The sequence below is a fragment of the Hordeum vulgare genome, chromosome 5H (genome assembly GCF_904849725.1).
Source record: "Hordeum vulgare subsp. vulgare chromosome 5H, MorexV3_pseudomolecules_assembly, whole genome shotgun sequence".
Classification (NCBI taxonomy): Eukaryota; Viridiplantae; Streptophyta; class Magnoliopsida; order Poales; family Poaceae; genus Hordeum; species Hordeum vulgare.
In genome coordinates this window covers 516422063-516439398 of record NC_058522.1, presented here as the reverse complement: position 1 = coordinate 516439398, position 17336 = coordinate 516422063, and the positions used below count along the sequence as shown (strand labels likewise).

Below are 17336 nucleotides of genomic sequence, written 5' to 3'. Positions count from 1 at the left end.
ATGAAGTAAGTCAAAGCAGGAATTGACCTCTGTAGACGCTTATGCTTAGTTTTTGTTTCCTTTGCAATATCGGCTACCAGTAAAGAACTGGCGCTAAGCAAGTACGGCAAATGGATTATGCTGAGCGCTGAGGGGGTGTTTGTTTACAAGGACTTTTTGGTGCAGGGACTAAAAAAATCTTAAAAAGTCCCATGTAAAACAAACAGGAGTAACTTTTAGGGACTAAAATGGGGTATTTGGAACTATTTGGAGAAGTCTTTATGGAAGGGTCTTTTTGAGACTTTTTGGCATTTTTTCCAACAATGCCCCTACTTTTAGCATGTCATTTAATAACTACTATTACATTATTAAAGGTAATATGGTCTTTCTGCATGTCATTTAATGACCTTTAGTCCCTATTTAGTCCCTGGAAACAAACGGATAGGGACTAGGGACTTTTAAATTGGGACTAAAAATAGTCCCGGACTTCTAAAACAAACAGGGCCTGAGGCTCAACCTCCACGTAGAAAAGACAGCTGCATGTCAACCAACTGACAGCATCTACGGTTGGAACTTGTAAATTCGGTCTTTTAAATGTCCGCAGACACTATTGATTGAGAGTGTTCGTTTTAGACTCCTATTTTTTTTTCCATGCAACCGCATCTATTATATTTTTTTCAAATGTTCGATCAGTTGCACTTGATTGACGAAGAAGAAAAAAAAAAGAAAAGAATGAATAAAAATTAAAAAATATAGTTCGAAATGGGATCGTGTCCTACGTCACGGACTGATCAGACGTGTCCACACACGTCCACAAACCCTTACATCGTCATCATATTTAAGATGAATAGGAGGAGTATCGATCAATCCGGACGTTTAAAAAAGATATGAAGAGTTCGACTGGATCGATCTTTTGTTACCTGTCAGTGAGCGGGCGGACTAACTGAATCGGGTTCAAGGGTCCGGTAGTAAATGTTACGATGATCAAGCTTTTTGCCGTCGTAGTCGCGATCGTTCACACTTGCACTATCGCCACGTACGTACGGAGGCCATCGTGAGAGATTAGGCCACACACTCGCACTCGACAGTTACTGCGTACTGTATTTCACAGTTATTTAAGACAGCTACACTCCACCAAACAGCTAGTACCACTACTCAGCTGTCCACCAGTTGATAGGCAAATAGGCAGGCATGCATGCATGCGCCGACCGGGGTTTTTTCTTGAAACGTTGGTAAAAAAAAATTGTTTCATCGATTTATTTAGAATTTTTTTTTGCTCAGTTAATTTAGGAAAAATCAAGCGAAAATTAATACACCCGAAACATAGACGGACTACTCACATGTACCGACCGGTTTGATGCACACTGAAGTGGAGAGCGCATGTGGATGCAGGTGTGGACTATCACGACGAACGGACGGCTGGCCGGGCTCCGTGTGCTGCTATAAATAAAAGGACTGTCTAGTTCAGCCTTGACTCCTCGTGCTTCCATAGGGGTTGGGCTTGCTTCGTTCTCCTCCCACTCGGTCGCTAACTAGTCCTTTGCTGTTCAGTGGCAGAAATCAATGGCGCTCTCAGAGGTTGGGTACCGTATCTTGGTGATTGGCCTCTATGGGAGCACTGACGAAGCCTCCCTCGAGACTGCCTTCGCCCCTTTCGGCGAGATGATCGAGTGCAAGGTATATATAGATCGTCCTGCTCTGTGTTGCTGCCGGTTTGTCTCCTGTATTATACACATTAAGAGAGAGAGAGAGAGAGATAACTTTTAGATCTGCATCCTGTATTTTTGAAGCATATATGCTACTCTTTCCGTCGTGTTATGCTTATTTGTCTCCTAACTGGACCGTAGATCCGAGTTCAAGATCAGACTATCATGTGCTTTTGTCTCTACAGATCATGAGGGACAGGGAGACTGGCCTGTCCCGTTTGTTTGGCATTGTCACCTATTCATCCGAGGATTCCATGCGCCACGCCATCCAGAGCATGAACGAGGGACTAGTAGACGGCGCCAAAGTCACCGTCCTCGAGGCCAAGGCCCCGTCCCACCGCTCTGGCCGCAACGGCAACGAGAGGGAATGAAAGATGTGGGGCCCCCTCATATCTGGTTATCTTATCTATATACCATGATATCGCTGCCAAGTATCCTTTGGCATATCATTGCATCGTGAAATTTGTATTATTTTACTCCTAGTCATTTCGTAATCTGCACAAACTTTGTCCAAAAATGTTCGGCAAATATACGTGCAATCAGCGGAAACCCTAGGTCTAATTCCTGGGATCGGATGGGCGATGACTCCATGGCCTCGTTATATTCCTTGAAGACATCGTCTTTTGTGCTTACGGCATCGATGATGCGTACAGAGTGCTTCTCATGTTAAGGAGTTCAGCTGTGTTGTTTGCTTGTTCGAGCTGAGCATCCCTTGTCTCTCTTGTCCCTCTACTTTAGGCATTATGTTTAGGACATCTTGTGTTTGTGCATATGTTGTATCTTGCTTATAATAATTATTCTTTCTTCTATTAATAAAAAGATACAGTCTTTGTGTATACATTAAAACAATATGCATGCAAGGTGAGCATGCAACCTCATTTTTTGTACAGTACCAAATGCATCAAGGGTATGGTTGTCCATTTAGCAATGCATCGCGTAATGTACATTCTAGAGCTATGAGTTTGCCGTTGAACGTTTCTTGGGTTCCAAAATGCGCTAGGGCATTCATCCTGCACAAACTTTACCGGTGTGCCCGTACACAGCCTCCTCTCTGCCTGCCTCTCACGCAACCGATGACAAGGATGGGGATCCCAGTGCATCGGCTCCGACTATTAGTTTAGTTTAGTTTCCTTTCACATGAGGATCATTCAGGGCGACGGGATGCTTCACCTTTGATTTGTCTTTCAAACTTCAATGCTCCTTGAGTTTGTCCATCAGGACGAAATGGACGGACCTCCAGCGTGGATTCTTGTCGTTACTTAGGGGCAGTGATGTTAGGGATTTTCATCATATGTGCACGACTTTGGGATTGAGAGTCGAGCGCTTCAAATTGATTCAATGGCTCAATGGTGACAACAGCGGCTATGGGACGATGGGTCTTAAGGGCACGCGCATGAAGAGTTCCGGCCTATCATTGACAAGGTCAAGCTCGCTCCATAATGCTCCAGTTTTGCCGCATCAATCCATCTTGAAGAAAGTACAATAAAATTATTAAAAATGTAATGGTAAAACATTTGATAAATTGAACAGATATGATACTAACGATAGACAAATTCTACTAAGAGCAATTACAATAGATCCTACTCGGAAGGCTGCATGCAATTCCAAAGTACCAAAATCCAAACTAGAGGAGAGAGAAGGAAATGATCTCTTCATCTACCGTCAAACTATAGCGCAAGACAAGGCAATCTTTCGCCTTTCAATCCGATGCGAGCATGAGAGGCACACTTTCGACCCCATCTTTCTCCCTCACCTCCCATGCTTCTTCCTCCACCCCGCGCGCCAAATCTTTGTCTGGCTCGCCCCAAATCGCTTATTGCATGACGAAGCTTGTGATACCCCAGATGGAAGGATGAAGATCATTTACTCCAGGTTAAGGCGTCTCGTGGTTTCCTGGAATCGTAGGAAGTACAGATTTCATCCAGTGGCGGTGGAATGAGTGTCCTTTAGCATGGAGGGGTTACACTCATGGTACTCGTGGTGATTATGGAATACTAGCGATGATTCTACTAGTTGTTGCTTCCCGTGACCTTCATATTTGGCATGCTTTCTTTGGAATTCAAGGGTCAAAAAATGACCTTAATGTGCTCAAATAGTCCCCACTATTTCTTGATGCACTGAAAGGAGAAGGCCCTCAACTTCAGCTTTTCGTGAATGAGAAATAGCACATGTTACTATGTTGTTGTAGGTATAGACCCAGAATGGCTCCCTTCACGAAGACACTCTCACACTTACCCAAACAAAGAAGCATCAATTGTTTTCCAAGCACAAAAAAGGCTATCAAAAGATGTTGAGCGTGTTTTGGGGGTACCACAATCATGTTTTACCATTTCTTGCCGTACGAGATGACTATGGAAAAGAAAGTGTTCGAAGGATCATGATATCTTGTGTAATTGTCCACAATATGATAGTCTAAGTTGAGACAGACCAGACTACCATTCATATTATGGGAGTATTAGTGATGTGAAAAAGTCCCGCAACCAATGCCAAGTGTTTGGTTAACCTTTTCTTTTGATTTCAAAATGTTTGACCTATACAAAACAGAACAACACAAAAGATAATAGTTTAAAAGATCAAGCGACAGGACTCAAACCTGTTATAGGGCGGAGTTAACATGTGCGTCTCCCACTTCCAATTTACATAAAACATGTTAATATTTCGATAGCCAGAATTAGTAAACAACATCGTTAGATTGATGGCCGTTCGATGCACGATGCACCGGCTCTACCTCGTCTGCCTCCCCTTCTTCCTTCAAACACCAAACACCACTAGATGGAGGATGGGCGACTCCTGCTTCACGTGCCTCCTCCTCTGCCTTGTGGTATACGTTTCAACAGCTTCAAGAAGGAACATATATCTGTTTCCCCTCTCCTCCCACTCCCCCACTCCTATTAGAACTAGTGCTTCATTTCCTCTCTCGTTTCCCCAACCTCTTTTGTGTTTTGCTACAGAAAACGCTTAGACAAATTTTTGGTATACATTTCAACAGCTTCAAGAAGGAACATATATCTGTTTCCCCTCTCCTCTCACTCCCCCACTCCTATTAGAACTAGTGTTTCATTTCCTCTCTCGTTTCCCTAACCTCTTCTGTGTTTTGGTACACAAGACGCTTAAACGAATTTCTATGAATCTCAATATGATTCATGGATCCAAGCAAAACACTCGGCGACACTGTAAAGGCGAAGGAAATTCTGTTTGTACTATTTGTTGGCTAGTTTTTCATTTGGCACGTAATCAAACACCCAAATTTGATCATTTATGTGTTATGATAATCATTTGTTTTACACATGTCTATCAAGAAAAGTGGTATGCAAGGTTGACTGGTGATGATGCAAAATCTAGAAGCAAGGGACGTCGGTACTTAGACCTTGAGGCACATTTATGTTCAGATCCTTTATATTTTGTTCATTTAGGCCAGAATAGTTGGGGCTAAAAATACCATTGATGGACACATATTTCTTCCCCCCACTAGTAACTCAACTAGGAGTGGCGTGCGCCAGTTTGTGAGCGTCACTCGTAAGGCTGGTTGTAATGGGTAGTATCATATACTAGTATCATGCATATGATACTTGTGTATGATACCAGAACCGTAATGCATAGTATCATGTGTTAGTATCATGGGATGGTTCATTTATTACCATGCAAAACACATAGTAACACTTCATTTAATATGATACGGTATCATGATATGATACTCAACCCTCTTTTTCTTCATTTAATTCTATACCACCTCATTAAAATTGCTTAGTTGGCATATGCATGATACTACCTATGATACTCCCATTACGGACAGCCTAATATCAATGCATGCCTAGTGCGGGCCAATACTACCTTTGGGAGGCGCAAAGCGGCCCGCACCATGGATATTAAATACCAATTGCGGGCATGTATTTGCGGTTGCCAATGGTAAGTGGCCAGATGCGCCCGTCACAAATGTGGTGAAATTTGATTGGTTGTATTTATTCTATGTTTAGGCCCTATGTAAGAAAAAAATCATTTGACCAAGACTGGGTCACCAACATGGTGATTATTGACATTTTAATTCAAAAAAATTCAAATGAACCCCAAAACACCGAATTTGTCATGGTGTCATGATATGACCCCTAAAAATGTGGTAAAATTCAAGAATGTTACGCAAAAGTGGTCATGTAGATTGCTTACAAACTAAACCATCTCTCAGGAAGAAACTATATTTTGAGAGGGAATTAACTACCCAGGTTCATATGTGAATCGACCATTGCTTTGTCGGTTGGCCTTGAAATTATTTTCACGCTCACTCCGTAAAGTCGTCCTGAAGGTCGGTATATATCTCACTGCAAGTTAGGTGAATTTTGTAACATGCGCCTAGCCTTATGTGGCCATAGAAGGGGCGACCTCCGTCCATTGCCTAAGTTCATGTTATGAAATAATTATATAAGTTAAAGCATGGAAAGAAAATTTGGGCATGACTTATGCTAAAAAAATGAAATATTGAGTGTGTGAAATCTAGCGAGACGGAAATTAATCAACGTTTCACGATATTTTCTACACTCTGAAGCTATGTATTGTTGGATAAATCCAATTACATATTCATGCTTCAGGATATGATTATATTTTCAAATAAAAACATTCATGTATAATTATGACAGCCCGTGCCGACGTTCCAGAAGATTCTCCTTTTCTTTCCGTTTTCCTCGTGTGCGTATTTTCTTTTGTCGCATCATCATCGCATCATTCGCATCATCTGCATTGCATCGGCATCTCCGTTGCCGCCAGTTTTCAAAACTTGCATCCGTTGTTAGTTGCCTGTTCTCGTCGTTGTCCGTTCTGAGCCTGACCGCACACGCACGCGCCCGCGGCATCGTCAAAATCTTGTTTTAAAAGTGTGCGTAAAACTTTCTCTCATCGAGGTGAAACTTGGCACGCGGTCGGGATTAGTTATAGCCAGGCCGCCTGTCGAATTTCGTCGCGATCGGAGTTCGTCTGGTACCCGAACGGTCGACCGTAGCGGCACCGTCTCCGGTCTAACGTCGGACGTCTGTCGGTGTTTTAAATTACGTTGTCGGGTCGCCCGTTTTCCCTCTCATCTTCGCCTAGCCCCTCTGCACAGTGCGTTGACCCTACGCGCGGCCTAGTCCGAAAACCTCCCGAAACCCGAACCGGGTGGTCGTGACCGTTGGATCCGGATCAACCCCGCTTTACCGCAAACAGTCATCGGTTTGTCCATTGGACTCCCTAACCTATTTATCCGCGACCGTTCAATTACGATTGAAAGGTCTTGAGCTAGTTTCATTTCCCTATATATAGGTCCATCCAGTCCAACCAGAGCGCTCGCCCGCAACGCAGCTAGCCTTCCGTCTGCTTCCTGGGCAGCCACCCGAGCACAGCCACCCGAGCAGGAGCTCGCTTGTACCTCCTGCGCGTTGCAGTGAGCAGCCGTGCCCGGAGGTCCCTCGTCCTTCTGCCGGCGAGCAGAGCCACGCCTCCTCTTGCCTCTCGTCTTCCTCCCTCTCCTTTGTTCCCCTCTCTCTGGTTCGCCCCTCGTCTCTCACCTTCTCTTTCTACAGGTTCAACAGCTTCGAAGGAACTCCATGGTGCGCTATCCCTCGTGCTCGTCGCCTCTTTGCCTTCCCCCGCCCGACACCTACGCGCCTGCCTCTCTGACCTGCCGCTGGCCGGCGAGCCGCCGGCAGGCAGCAGCTCGGGAGGAGCTCCGTGCCACCGATGTTCGGGGCAGCAAGTGCGACGCCAGGCCCCTGTCCTCTCTCTCTTTCTTCTCCCCTTCTGTTATTTCCCTCTCTCTGAATTCTCTCTTCTCCTGTTCTAATTTTCAGACATATGCAACGCCATGGACGAGCCCCTGCAGCCCTGTTCGCCGGAGCTCCCCGTCGCCCCGCTCCCGATCCGGCGATCTGCAGCCCGATCCCGAGTCCTCAGCCGGATCCGGCCGGTCCTAGCAGACCCCTCCATTCCCGGCCTCCGAGCCCGCCGTCTTCGCTGGAGCATCGCACCGTCGTCCCCTAGTTCCCCGTAGTGAACAGCCATCCCGATGTGAGCTCGATTTTGATCCTTCTGCTGTTTGAGTTAATCAGTTTAGCCACTGGTTTACACCACGAGCCCGGCCACTTGTTTTTTTTTTACCGCTTACCTCACGACAATTTACTAGTTGTGTAGAGAGATGCATGTTTTTAAAATGTCAATATTTTTCAAACCGTGGATCGAATCGAAATAATTTAGATATGTAACTTTGCTAGAATTTCGCGTCGAATAATATTTTTCTAACTTTCATGCATATTTAGAACTGTTTAGTGTGTTGTTGCACCGGTTTGCGTGTCGACGTGTTGGAAACGGTTTAGGTCGTAACTATTTGTCGTAGCTCCGTTGGAGATGTGCCATATATGTAAATGGTGCAGAACGACGAGTAGAATCACGTGAACCACTTTGTTTTTCCGTTTAACAAACCTAAAATGTGATTAGGACAAATCTGGATAGAATTAAGTTTTAACACGTGGGGTCATTTCGGAGATGCTATATGTCGTTTCCGGTCCCATTTAAAATGCCTAGCTAGGTAGATTAATTTGTGCTTCACCCCTTGCCATGTTAACAACATTTTAATATTGGCGTGTTAATAATCGGGATTGAACTAAATAATTAAACGTGGAGTTTCGTCAATTGCAGTAATTCGGCCTTGTTGTGTTTTTTTTATTGCTTACCTCACGACAATTTACTAGTTGTGTAGAGAGATGCATGTTTTTAAAATGTCAATATTTTTCAAACCGTGGATCGAATCTAAATAAGTTAGATATGTAACTTCGCTAGAATTTCGCGTAGAATAATATTTTTCTAACTTTGATGCATAATTAGAACTGTTTAGTGTGTTGTTGCATCGGTTTACGTGTCGATGTGTTGGAAACGGTTTAGGTCGTAACTATTTGTCCGTAGCTCCGTTGAAGATGTGCCATATATGTAAATGGTGCAGAACGACGAGTAGAATCACGTGAACCACTTTGTTTTTCCGTTTAACAAACCTAAAATGTGATTAGGACAAATCTGGATAGAATTAAGTTTGAACACGTGGGGTCATTTCGGACATGCTATATGTCGTTTCCGGTCCCATTTAAAATGCCTAGCTTGGTAGACTAATTTGTGCTTCATTCCTTGCCATGTTAACAACATTTTAATATTGTCGTGTTAATAATCGGGAGTGAACTAAATAATTAAACGCGGAGTTTCGTCAATTGCAGTAATTCGGCCTTGTTGTGTTTTTTTACTGCTTACCTCACGACAATTTACTAGTTGTGTAGAGAGATGCATGTTTTTAAAATGTCAATATTTTTCAAACCGTGGATCGAATCGAAATAAGTTAGATACGTAACTTCGCTAGAATTTCGCGTAGAATAATATTTTTCTAACTTTCATGCATAATTAGAACTGTTTAGTGTGTTGTTGCATCGGTTTGCGTGTCGACGTGATGGAAACGGTTTAGGTCGTAACTATTTGTGTGTAGCTCCGTTGGAGATGTGCCATATATGTAAATGATGCAGAACGACGAGTAGAATCACGTGAACCACTTTGTTTTTCCGTTTAACAAACCTAAAATTTGATTAGGACAAATCTGGACAGAATAAAGTTTTAACACGTGGGGTCATTTCGGAGATGCTATATGTCGTTTCCGGTCCCATTTAAAATGCCTAGCTAGGTAGATTAATTTGTGCTTCACCCCTTGCCATGTTAACAATATTTTAATATTGTCGTGTTAATAATCGGAAGTGAACTAAATAATTAAACGTGGAGTTTCGTCAATTGCAGTAATTCGGCCTTGTTGTGTTTTTTTTACTGCTTACCTCACGACAATTTACTAGTTGTGTAGAGAGATGCATGTTTTTAAAATGTCAATATTTTTCAAACCGTGGATCGAATCGAAATAAGTTAGATACGTAACTTCGCTAGAATTTCGCGTAGAATAATATTTTTCTAACTTTCATGCATAATTAGAACTGTTTAGTGTGTTGTTGCATCGGTTTGCGTGTCGACGTGTTGGAAACGGTTTAGGTCGTAACTATTTGTCTGTAGCTCCGTTGGAGATGTGCCATATATGTAAATGGTGCAGAACGACGAGTAGAATCACGTGAACCACTTTGTTTTTCCGTTTAACAAACTTAAAATGTGATTAGGACAAATCTGGACAGAATTAAGTTTTAACACGTGGGGTCATTTCGGAGATGCTATATGTCGTTTCCGGTCCCATTTAAAATGCCTAGCTAGGTAGATTAATTTGTGCTTCACCCCTTGCCATGTTAACAACATTTTAATATTGTCGTGTTAATAATCGGGAGTGAACTAAATAATTAAACGTGGAGTTTCGTCAATTGCAGTAATTCGGCCTTGTTGTGTTTTTTTTACTGCTTACCTCAGTACAATTTACTAGTTGTGTAGAGAGATGCATGTTTTTAAAATGTCAATATTTTTCAAACTGTGGATCGAATCGAAATAATTAGATATGTAACTTCGCTAGAATTTCGCGTAGAATAATATTTTTCTAACTTTCATGCATAATTAGAAATGTTTAGTGTGTTGTTGCATCGGTTTGCGTGTCGACGTGTTGGAAACGGTTTAGGTCGTAACTATTTGTCCGTAGCTCCGTTGGAGATGTGCCATATATGTAAATGGTGCAGAACGACGAGTAGAATCACGTGAACCACTTTGTTTTTCCGTTTAACAAACTTAAAATGTGATTAGGACAAATCTGGACAGAATTAAGTTTTAACACGTGGGGTCATTTCGGAGATGCTATATGTCGTTTCCGGTCCCATTTAAAATGCCTAGCTAGGTAGATTAATTTGTGCTTCACCCCTTGCCATGTTAACAACATTTTAATATTGTCGTGTTAATAATCGGGAGTGAACTAAATAATTAAACGTGGAGTTTCGTCAATATGCAACTCGTTGCATATCGAGCTTCACTTAATGTGTAGTGTTTGATTGTTGTGATTGTCATGCCTTGCATTAGATCGTTCATGCATCATATGTGTCTTGCATCGCATGGTGAATATCGTGTGTTGATTTGTGTTTCCGGTTTGCTTCGTCTCGATAAAGTTCCGCAAGCGTGTCGGATGTGAGGACCCGTTCGACTACATCGGTTCGTTTGCTTTACGGAGGCATTCTTCTTCCAAGCGGGATCTCAGGCAAGATGATCATTTCCCCAGATACCATTATTATCATTGCCATGCTAGTTTATCACTTCTATCGTTTATGTCTTGTTGCCTACCACCTGTTAAATATCAGCCTCTCAACAATGCCATGATTACCTTCAACCTGTTCGACCTAGCAAACCACTGATTGGCTATGTTACCGCTTGCTTAATCGTGTTGATAGCGTTGCTAGTTGCAGGTGCAGTTGCTTCCATGTGAAAACATGGGTTCCTTGTTATATCAGCATATTGAAATGCTATTTAATTTAATACACCTATATACTTGGTAAAAGGTGGAAGGCTCGGCCTTTCTAGCATGGTGTATTGTTCCACTTTTGCCCCCTTAGTTTCCGGCTACCGGTGTTGTGTTCCATAATTGAGCGCTCCTAACACGATCGGGGTTGTTATGGGGACCCCCTTGATAATTCGTTTTAGATTAAAGCTGGTCTGGCAAGGCCCAACATTGGTACTACATTTGCCTAATCACTTAATAAACTTGCATAGGGACTTTCCGGACCCCGTGGATAATTTAATCAACCCCCGGGCCAGTGCTCCTCATGAGTGTTGGTCCATAACAGAGCACTGTGCGGGGCCACCACGAGGAAACTCGAGGTTTGGCACTTGTACGCGTCGCTTATCCGTCGTGTCCTGAGAGCGAGGTACGCGACTCCTATCGGGATCGTCGACACGTCGGGCGGCCTTGTTGGATTAGTTTTACCTTTGACGAGATATCTTGTGCATCGGGATTTCGGTGATGCTTTGGGTAATCTCAGAGTTGAGGTTTTCCACTAGGGAATCCGACGAGATCGCGAGCTTCGTGATTGAGGATTTCTATGCGGCTTGTGGTAATTTGTGATGGACTAGTTGGAGCACCCCTGCAGGGTTAAATCTTTCGAAAAGCCGTGCCCGCGGTTATGTGGCAACGTGGAAGCTTTGTTTAACACTGGTTCTAGATAACTTGAAGTTAGCTTAATTAAAATACGCCAACTGTGTGCGTAACCGTGACTGTCTCTTTCGTGAGTTCTTTCTCCGATCGAGGACACGGTGGGGTTATGTCTGACGTAGGTAGGTGTTCAGGATCATTCATTTGATCATCAGAAGTTACGTCCGCTATGCGTAGATCTTCCCCCTTTTATTTCTGGTACTTGTAAGTTAGCCACAAAATATATGCTTAGCCGCTACTGCAACCTCACCACTTAACCATGCCTCACCCATTAAGCTTTGCTAGACTTGATACCTTTGGAAATGAGATTGCTGAGTCCCCTGTGGCTCACAGATTACTACAACACCAGTTGCAGGTACAGGTAAAGGTTACTTGATGCGAGCGCGTTGATTGTTCATTTGGAGTTGCTTCTTCTTCTTCTTCTTCTTCTTCTTCGATCTAGGATGGGTTCCAGGCCGGCAGCCTGGGATAGCAAGGATGGACGTCGTTCTTCTTTTGTCGTTTGTTTTCGTCCGTAGTCGGACCCTGCTCTTACTCTTGATGTTTATGTAATGTACTGATGTGACTCTGATGTAGCTTGTGGCGAGTGTAAGCCAATTCTATTATATACCTCTTCTTTCAGTACATGTACTTGTAACGATATCCATTCTTGCGACACGACGAGATGCGCTTTTATCCCTGACGAGGCCTTCGTGCCAAATTGAGGATAGGGTCGCATCTTGGGCGTGACAAGTTGGTATCAGAGTAGTACCGACCTAGGAGCCCCCTTGATTGACCGAACTTGTCCGAGTCGAGTCTAGTGAAAAAAACTGCTTTGAGTCTAGTTATATATCGGAGAGTAGGATTCTTTTTTCTCCTCTTCTATGCTCTGGTGAGGAATCTCGACGTAATAGTTTATTCTACTCCTCTTCCCACTCAATTTTTTTTGGATCACGCGGATATTTTTGAGATCTATATGATGTCAATGTGACGGAGTTCTGTCTTGGTGCCTCCTATCTGCTTTAAGTTTCAGGGGAGTTGAGCTCCAGGGGATTCTTGAGCACATCGTTATCATTCAGATTTCTTAGTATCTCAGTACGAAGGGATGTTCGTAATTGCTTCAATACTAGTATTGGCGAGATAACCCCGATGTCCCCAGTACTGGTGCAGATTGTTCGGGAGTACTGCCATACTTTGTATCGTTGTGATCTCGAGGGTCTGTTGTAGATGAAGGCCCGAGATTCTGGTCGTGTGTTGACGGATGTCATACAAGTGACGGGTTAGTTTAAGATTTGTATGAAATACTCCTTGTATCCGTGTACCAGATTGCATGACCGGATATTTCAGGAATTCATAGGTGGGAATTCAAGTAGTTGCTTATAGGACAATCTTCCAACAAATGCATGATGTTAGGTTGGGGTTCGACATCTAGTGGATTCGTTTGTTCACGGTCGACTTACAGCGGTACATGTTGTGTCTTAAAGAGTCATTGTAGCTTGCTACGACTCGGGGACGCTTCGTATGTCGGGTGCACTGCCTTGCACTTGATGGCTACTGTAAAATCGAGCCCGTGCGATCCTGTCCAAGAAAATATCGGACGAAATCTTTCTCATGAGTTTGTTCTGGCTTGTTTCTTAAGCCTCACCCTTTGTTTTGTTGGAATGTGGTAATTCGTGTTGTTTCGATGTCAAGTGGTGATTTCAGATCTTTCCTAATCTGTGTTCTCATATTTTTATGTGAGAGTGCTAATCCTTTTTCTCAATCAATTGTCTCATCAATTTTGTCAACCGGAAACGTCATGTCAATTCTTTTTCAACCGGTGTGCTTCTCTTCAAGTGTAGTCTATCCTCTCTAATTTTGCAAGATCGTTCTCTCATTTCATCCGGAGTTCGTCTCTTCTGTCCCAAGTCGTCTTTGTTTTTCCCCGCCCTCCCGCCCTTTTTCTTTGGTGATTGGATTTCATCCAAGCGCATTCATTTCATTGTGCTTCCGCTATCTCTTCTTCCTTTCGTAGCCGGTGATTCATTGTGAAGATTCTCAGGAGCTTCGTGTTCCTCTTTATTCATTCTTGTCATCTTTCTGGCGAATTCAATTCAGTTGTCCGTGCTCATCATATCCTTTTCATCCTTGTAATTATTTCCTATGTTGGAAATTTTTATCAGTCTATTTTCTTGTTGTTATTTCTCTCTATTCTATCCGGAGCGTTGAAGTTATCTCAGAAATCTTGTTCTCTATTCTTTAGTTATTTCAAGGTGCCAACCTCATCTAGTTCTCGTTATACCGGTGCAATATCTCTCCTTATAATCAGTTGTTTCAACGGTGATTTATTTTAGTGGGCCCATAACCCACAGGTTTTTTTTCCCAGGATCTGTTTTAGCTCTTGTAATGTTCCGGAGATCTTTAATTCTTTTCAACTGTGACATAAGTATGAATTTCATCAGTCATATCCCTTCTTCAAGATCTATTTGAATTAATTCTCTTATTTGGCTCAACCTTGCATCCTTCTTTATTTCGGAGTGTCTCAGCTATTCTTGGTGTTGTTCCTCGTCATCATTCTCAGCTTGCAAATTCGAAGGAGTGTTTCTCTCAGTCTTTTTCCATTCTTGTGAAGATTGTCATCTCAGCTTCGCGTTATCCTCTCATTTGTTGTCAATCATGAGTAATCCCTTTGGTGCTATCCAGTGTAGTTCTGAGTTGTTTTTATTTCTCGTTCCTCCGAAGGCCATCATTTTAGAAGATTCGTCGTTCTCATCTTTCAGCTTTCATCCTCAATTCTTCTCCATTGTTGTCTCTTCGTTCGTCTCTCGATTATCCGGTGCCTTGTTCAAGTTTTCTCTCAGGTGGCTCATGAGCTCTTCATTCTCATGTTTCTCCATTAATTCGTGGTGTTCCCATGCAATTGTGAATTATTACCGGTGTTTCTTGCAACATTTCTTCTAGTTTGTGCTTTATCTATCTCTCTTTAATCTTTTCAAGAGGAATAAGTTGTATGCTAAATCCGTTGCTTGTCATCAATTAAACTTGATGAAGGATAAGCATAACATAATTCTTATTCCTGTTTCATAATGATTTCAATTCTTCTTCCGGAGTGACTCACGATATCAATTCGTTTCTCAAGTGTTCTTATCTTTTCTTTTCCGGAGTTGTAAGTTCTTTCTAGTTTCTCTCCGTGAGGCTTCATCTAATTCTTGGCAGGTCATAATCATATTCTTTTCTACCTTCATATCTTTGCATCGTTCATTTGTATACGGAGGTCCTTCTTCGTGGTTCATCAAGGATGTGATTCATTATCATGTGTTCTTCAAGATTCCTGTTGGAATACCTCAAGTATTCTTTCTCTTCCATTTTCGGTGCATTTGTTCTTCCGTTATCCTTTGAGGTGGTATTATAGCATTCTTGTTAGTGTAGGAGCCTCGTAGAGTTTTCCTTTCAAGAATGAGATAATTAAACCCACCAATTCTTTGATCATGAAATATTTTCAACCCATGATTTCTTCATTTGAGCTATCTTCGTTTGGATTTCACCTAAAGCTTTTCCTATGGATTACACTATCATGGTGCTTGTCATTAATCCAAGTTCTCAATGTATCCTCTTGGTGTAAGATTGTTCATATCTTGTTTCTCCCAATCTATCCTTTTTTCTTTTAGTGGTTGTTTGTCACCTCATATTTGTTGAGATGATTTTCATAAGCCCACTACTATCTTTTCTTTTCGTTGTTGGTTTTCTAACCACTACGTCAATTCTATGACCGGAGGCTCTTCTATTCTATTGTGATGGTAGTTGTCATTCTTTTCTTCATTCTCTTCTTCCGCTTGAGCTAGTTCATATTCTCTTGTTCCGGAGGCTTTGTGATATTGCTCTTTTGGATCAATCTTGTTGTTCTATCAAGATCATGGTGTTCCCTCGTTCTATTTAGTTGTTTGATATGAATATTGTCTAATTCTTCCTTATCGATTTTTTTGTCCCATTTTCCTACCGAAGTGCTGCCGAAATTTTCCATGAATTCTTGCTTCTTTCTCATTTCATTCCTCATCGCCTTGCAACCTTCAAGGATCGTTGGTTTCACTCGTTTGTCAAAGAAGCTACTAAGTTATTACCTCTTGTTCTTTCTCATCCTCTCCCCCTTTCATTCTAGGATCTCGGGGCGAAATCCTCTTGTAGTGTAGGAGAGTTGTGACAGCCCGATGCCGACGTTCCAGAAGATTCCCCTTTTCTTTCCGTTTTCCTCATGTGCGCATTTTCTTTTGTCGCATCATCATCGCATCATTCGCATCATCTGCATTGCATCGGCATCTCCGTTGCCGCCAGTTTTCAAAACTTGCATCCGTTGTTAGTTGCCGGCTCTCGTCGTTGTCCGTTCTGAGCCTGACCGCACACGCACGCGCCCGCGGCATCGTCAAAACCTTGTTTTAAAAGTGTGCGTAAAACTTTCTCCGATCGAGGTGAAACTTGGCACGCGGTCGGGATTAGTTATAGCCAGGCCGCGTGTCGAATTTCGTCGCGATCGGAGTTCGTCTGGTACCCGAACGGTCGACCGTAGCGGCACCGTCTCCAGTCTAACGTCGGGCGTCTGTCGGTGTTTTAAATTACGTTGTCGGGTCGCCCGTTTTCCCTCTCATCTTCGCCTAGCCCCTCTGCACAGTGCGTCGACCCTACGCGCGGCCCAGTCCGAAAACCTTCCGAAACCCGAACCGGGCGGTCATGACCGTTGGATCCGGATCAACCCCGTTTTACCGCAAACAGTCATCGGTTTGTCCATTGGACTCCCTAACCTATTTATCCGCGACCGTTCGATTACGATCGGAAGGTCTTGAGCTAGTTTCATTTCCCTATATATAGGTCCATCCAGTCCAATCAGACCAAAACCTAGTTTTTAGGGATCCTACCCATGTTTACTCGCCGCCGCCAGCCACCTCGTTTTCCCCCACCGGGCCAACCAGAGCGCTCGCCCGCAACGCCGCTAGCCTTCCGTCTGCTTCCTGCGCAGCCACCCGAGCAGGAGCTCGCTTGTGCCTCCTGCGCGTTGCAGTGAGCAGCCGTGCCCGGAGGTCCCTCGTCCTTCTGCCGGTGAGCAGAGCCACGCCTCCTCTTGCCTCTCTTCTTCCTCCCTCTCCTCTGTTCCCCTCTCTCTGGTTCGCCCCTCGTCTCTCACCTTCTCTTTCTACAGGTTCAACAGCTTCAAAGGAACTCCATGGTGCGTTGTCCCTCGTGCTCGTTGCCTCTTTGCCTTCCCCCGCCCGACACCTACGCGCCTGCCTCTCTGACCTGCCGCTGGCCGGCGAGCCGCCGGCAGGCAACAGCTCGGGAGGAGCTCCGTGCCACCGACGTTCGGGGCAGCAAGTGAGACGCTAGGCCCCTGTCCTCTCTCTCTCTTTCTTCTCCCCTTCTGTTATTTCCCTCTCTCTGAATTCTCTCTTCTCCTATTCTTATTTTCAGACATATGCAACGCCATGGACGAGCCCCTGCAGCCCCGTTCACCGGAGCTCCCCGTCACCCCGCTCCCGATCCGGCGATCTACAGCCCGATCCCGAGTCCCTCAGCCGGATCCGGCCGGTCCTAGC

At 43.7% G+C, this 17336-nt stretch overlaps 1 protein-coding gene across 1 annotated transcript; it reads left to right on the top strand.

Annotated features, from left to right (window-relative positions):
• The first annotated feature begins 1466 nt into the window (after positions 1 to 1466).
• LOC123398049 (glycine-rich RNA-binding protein GRP2A-like) lies at positions 1467 to 2523 on the top strand. The gene is made up of 2 exons (XM_045092563.1): positions 1467 to 1656; positions 1871 to 2523. The coding sequence occupies exons 1-2, from the start codon at positions 1543 to 1545 to the stop codon at positions 2054 to 2056; spliced, it is 300 nt and encodes a 99-aa protein (XP_044948498.1). The 5' UTR covers positions 1467 to 1542; the 3' UTR covers positions 2057 to 2523.
• Positions 2524 to 17336: the final 14813 nt, after the last annotated feature.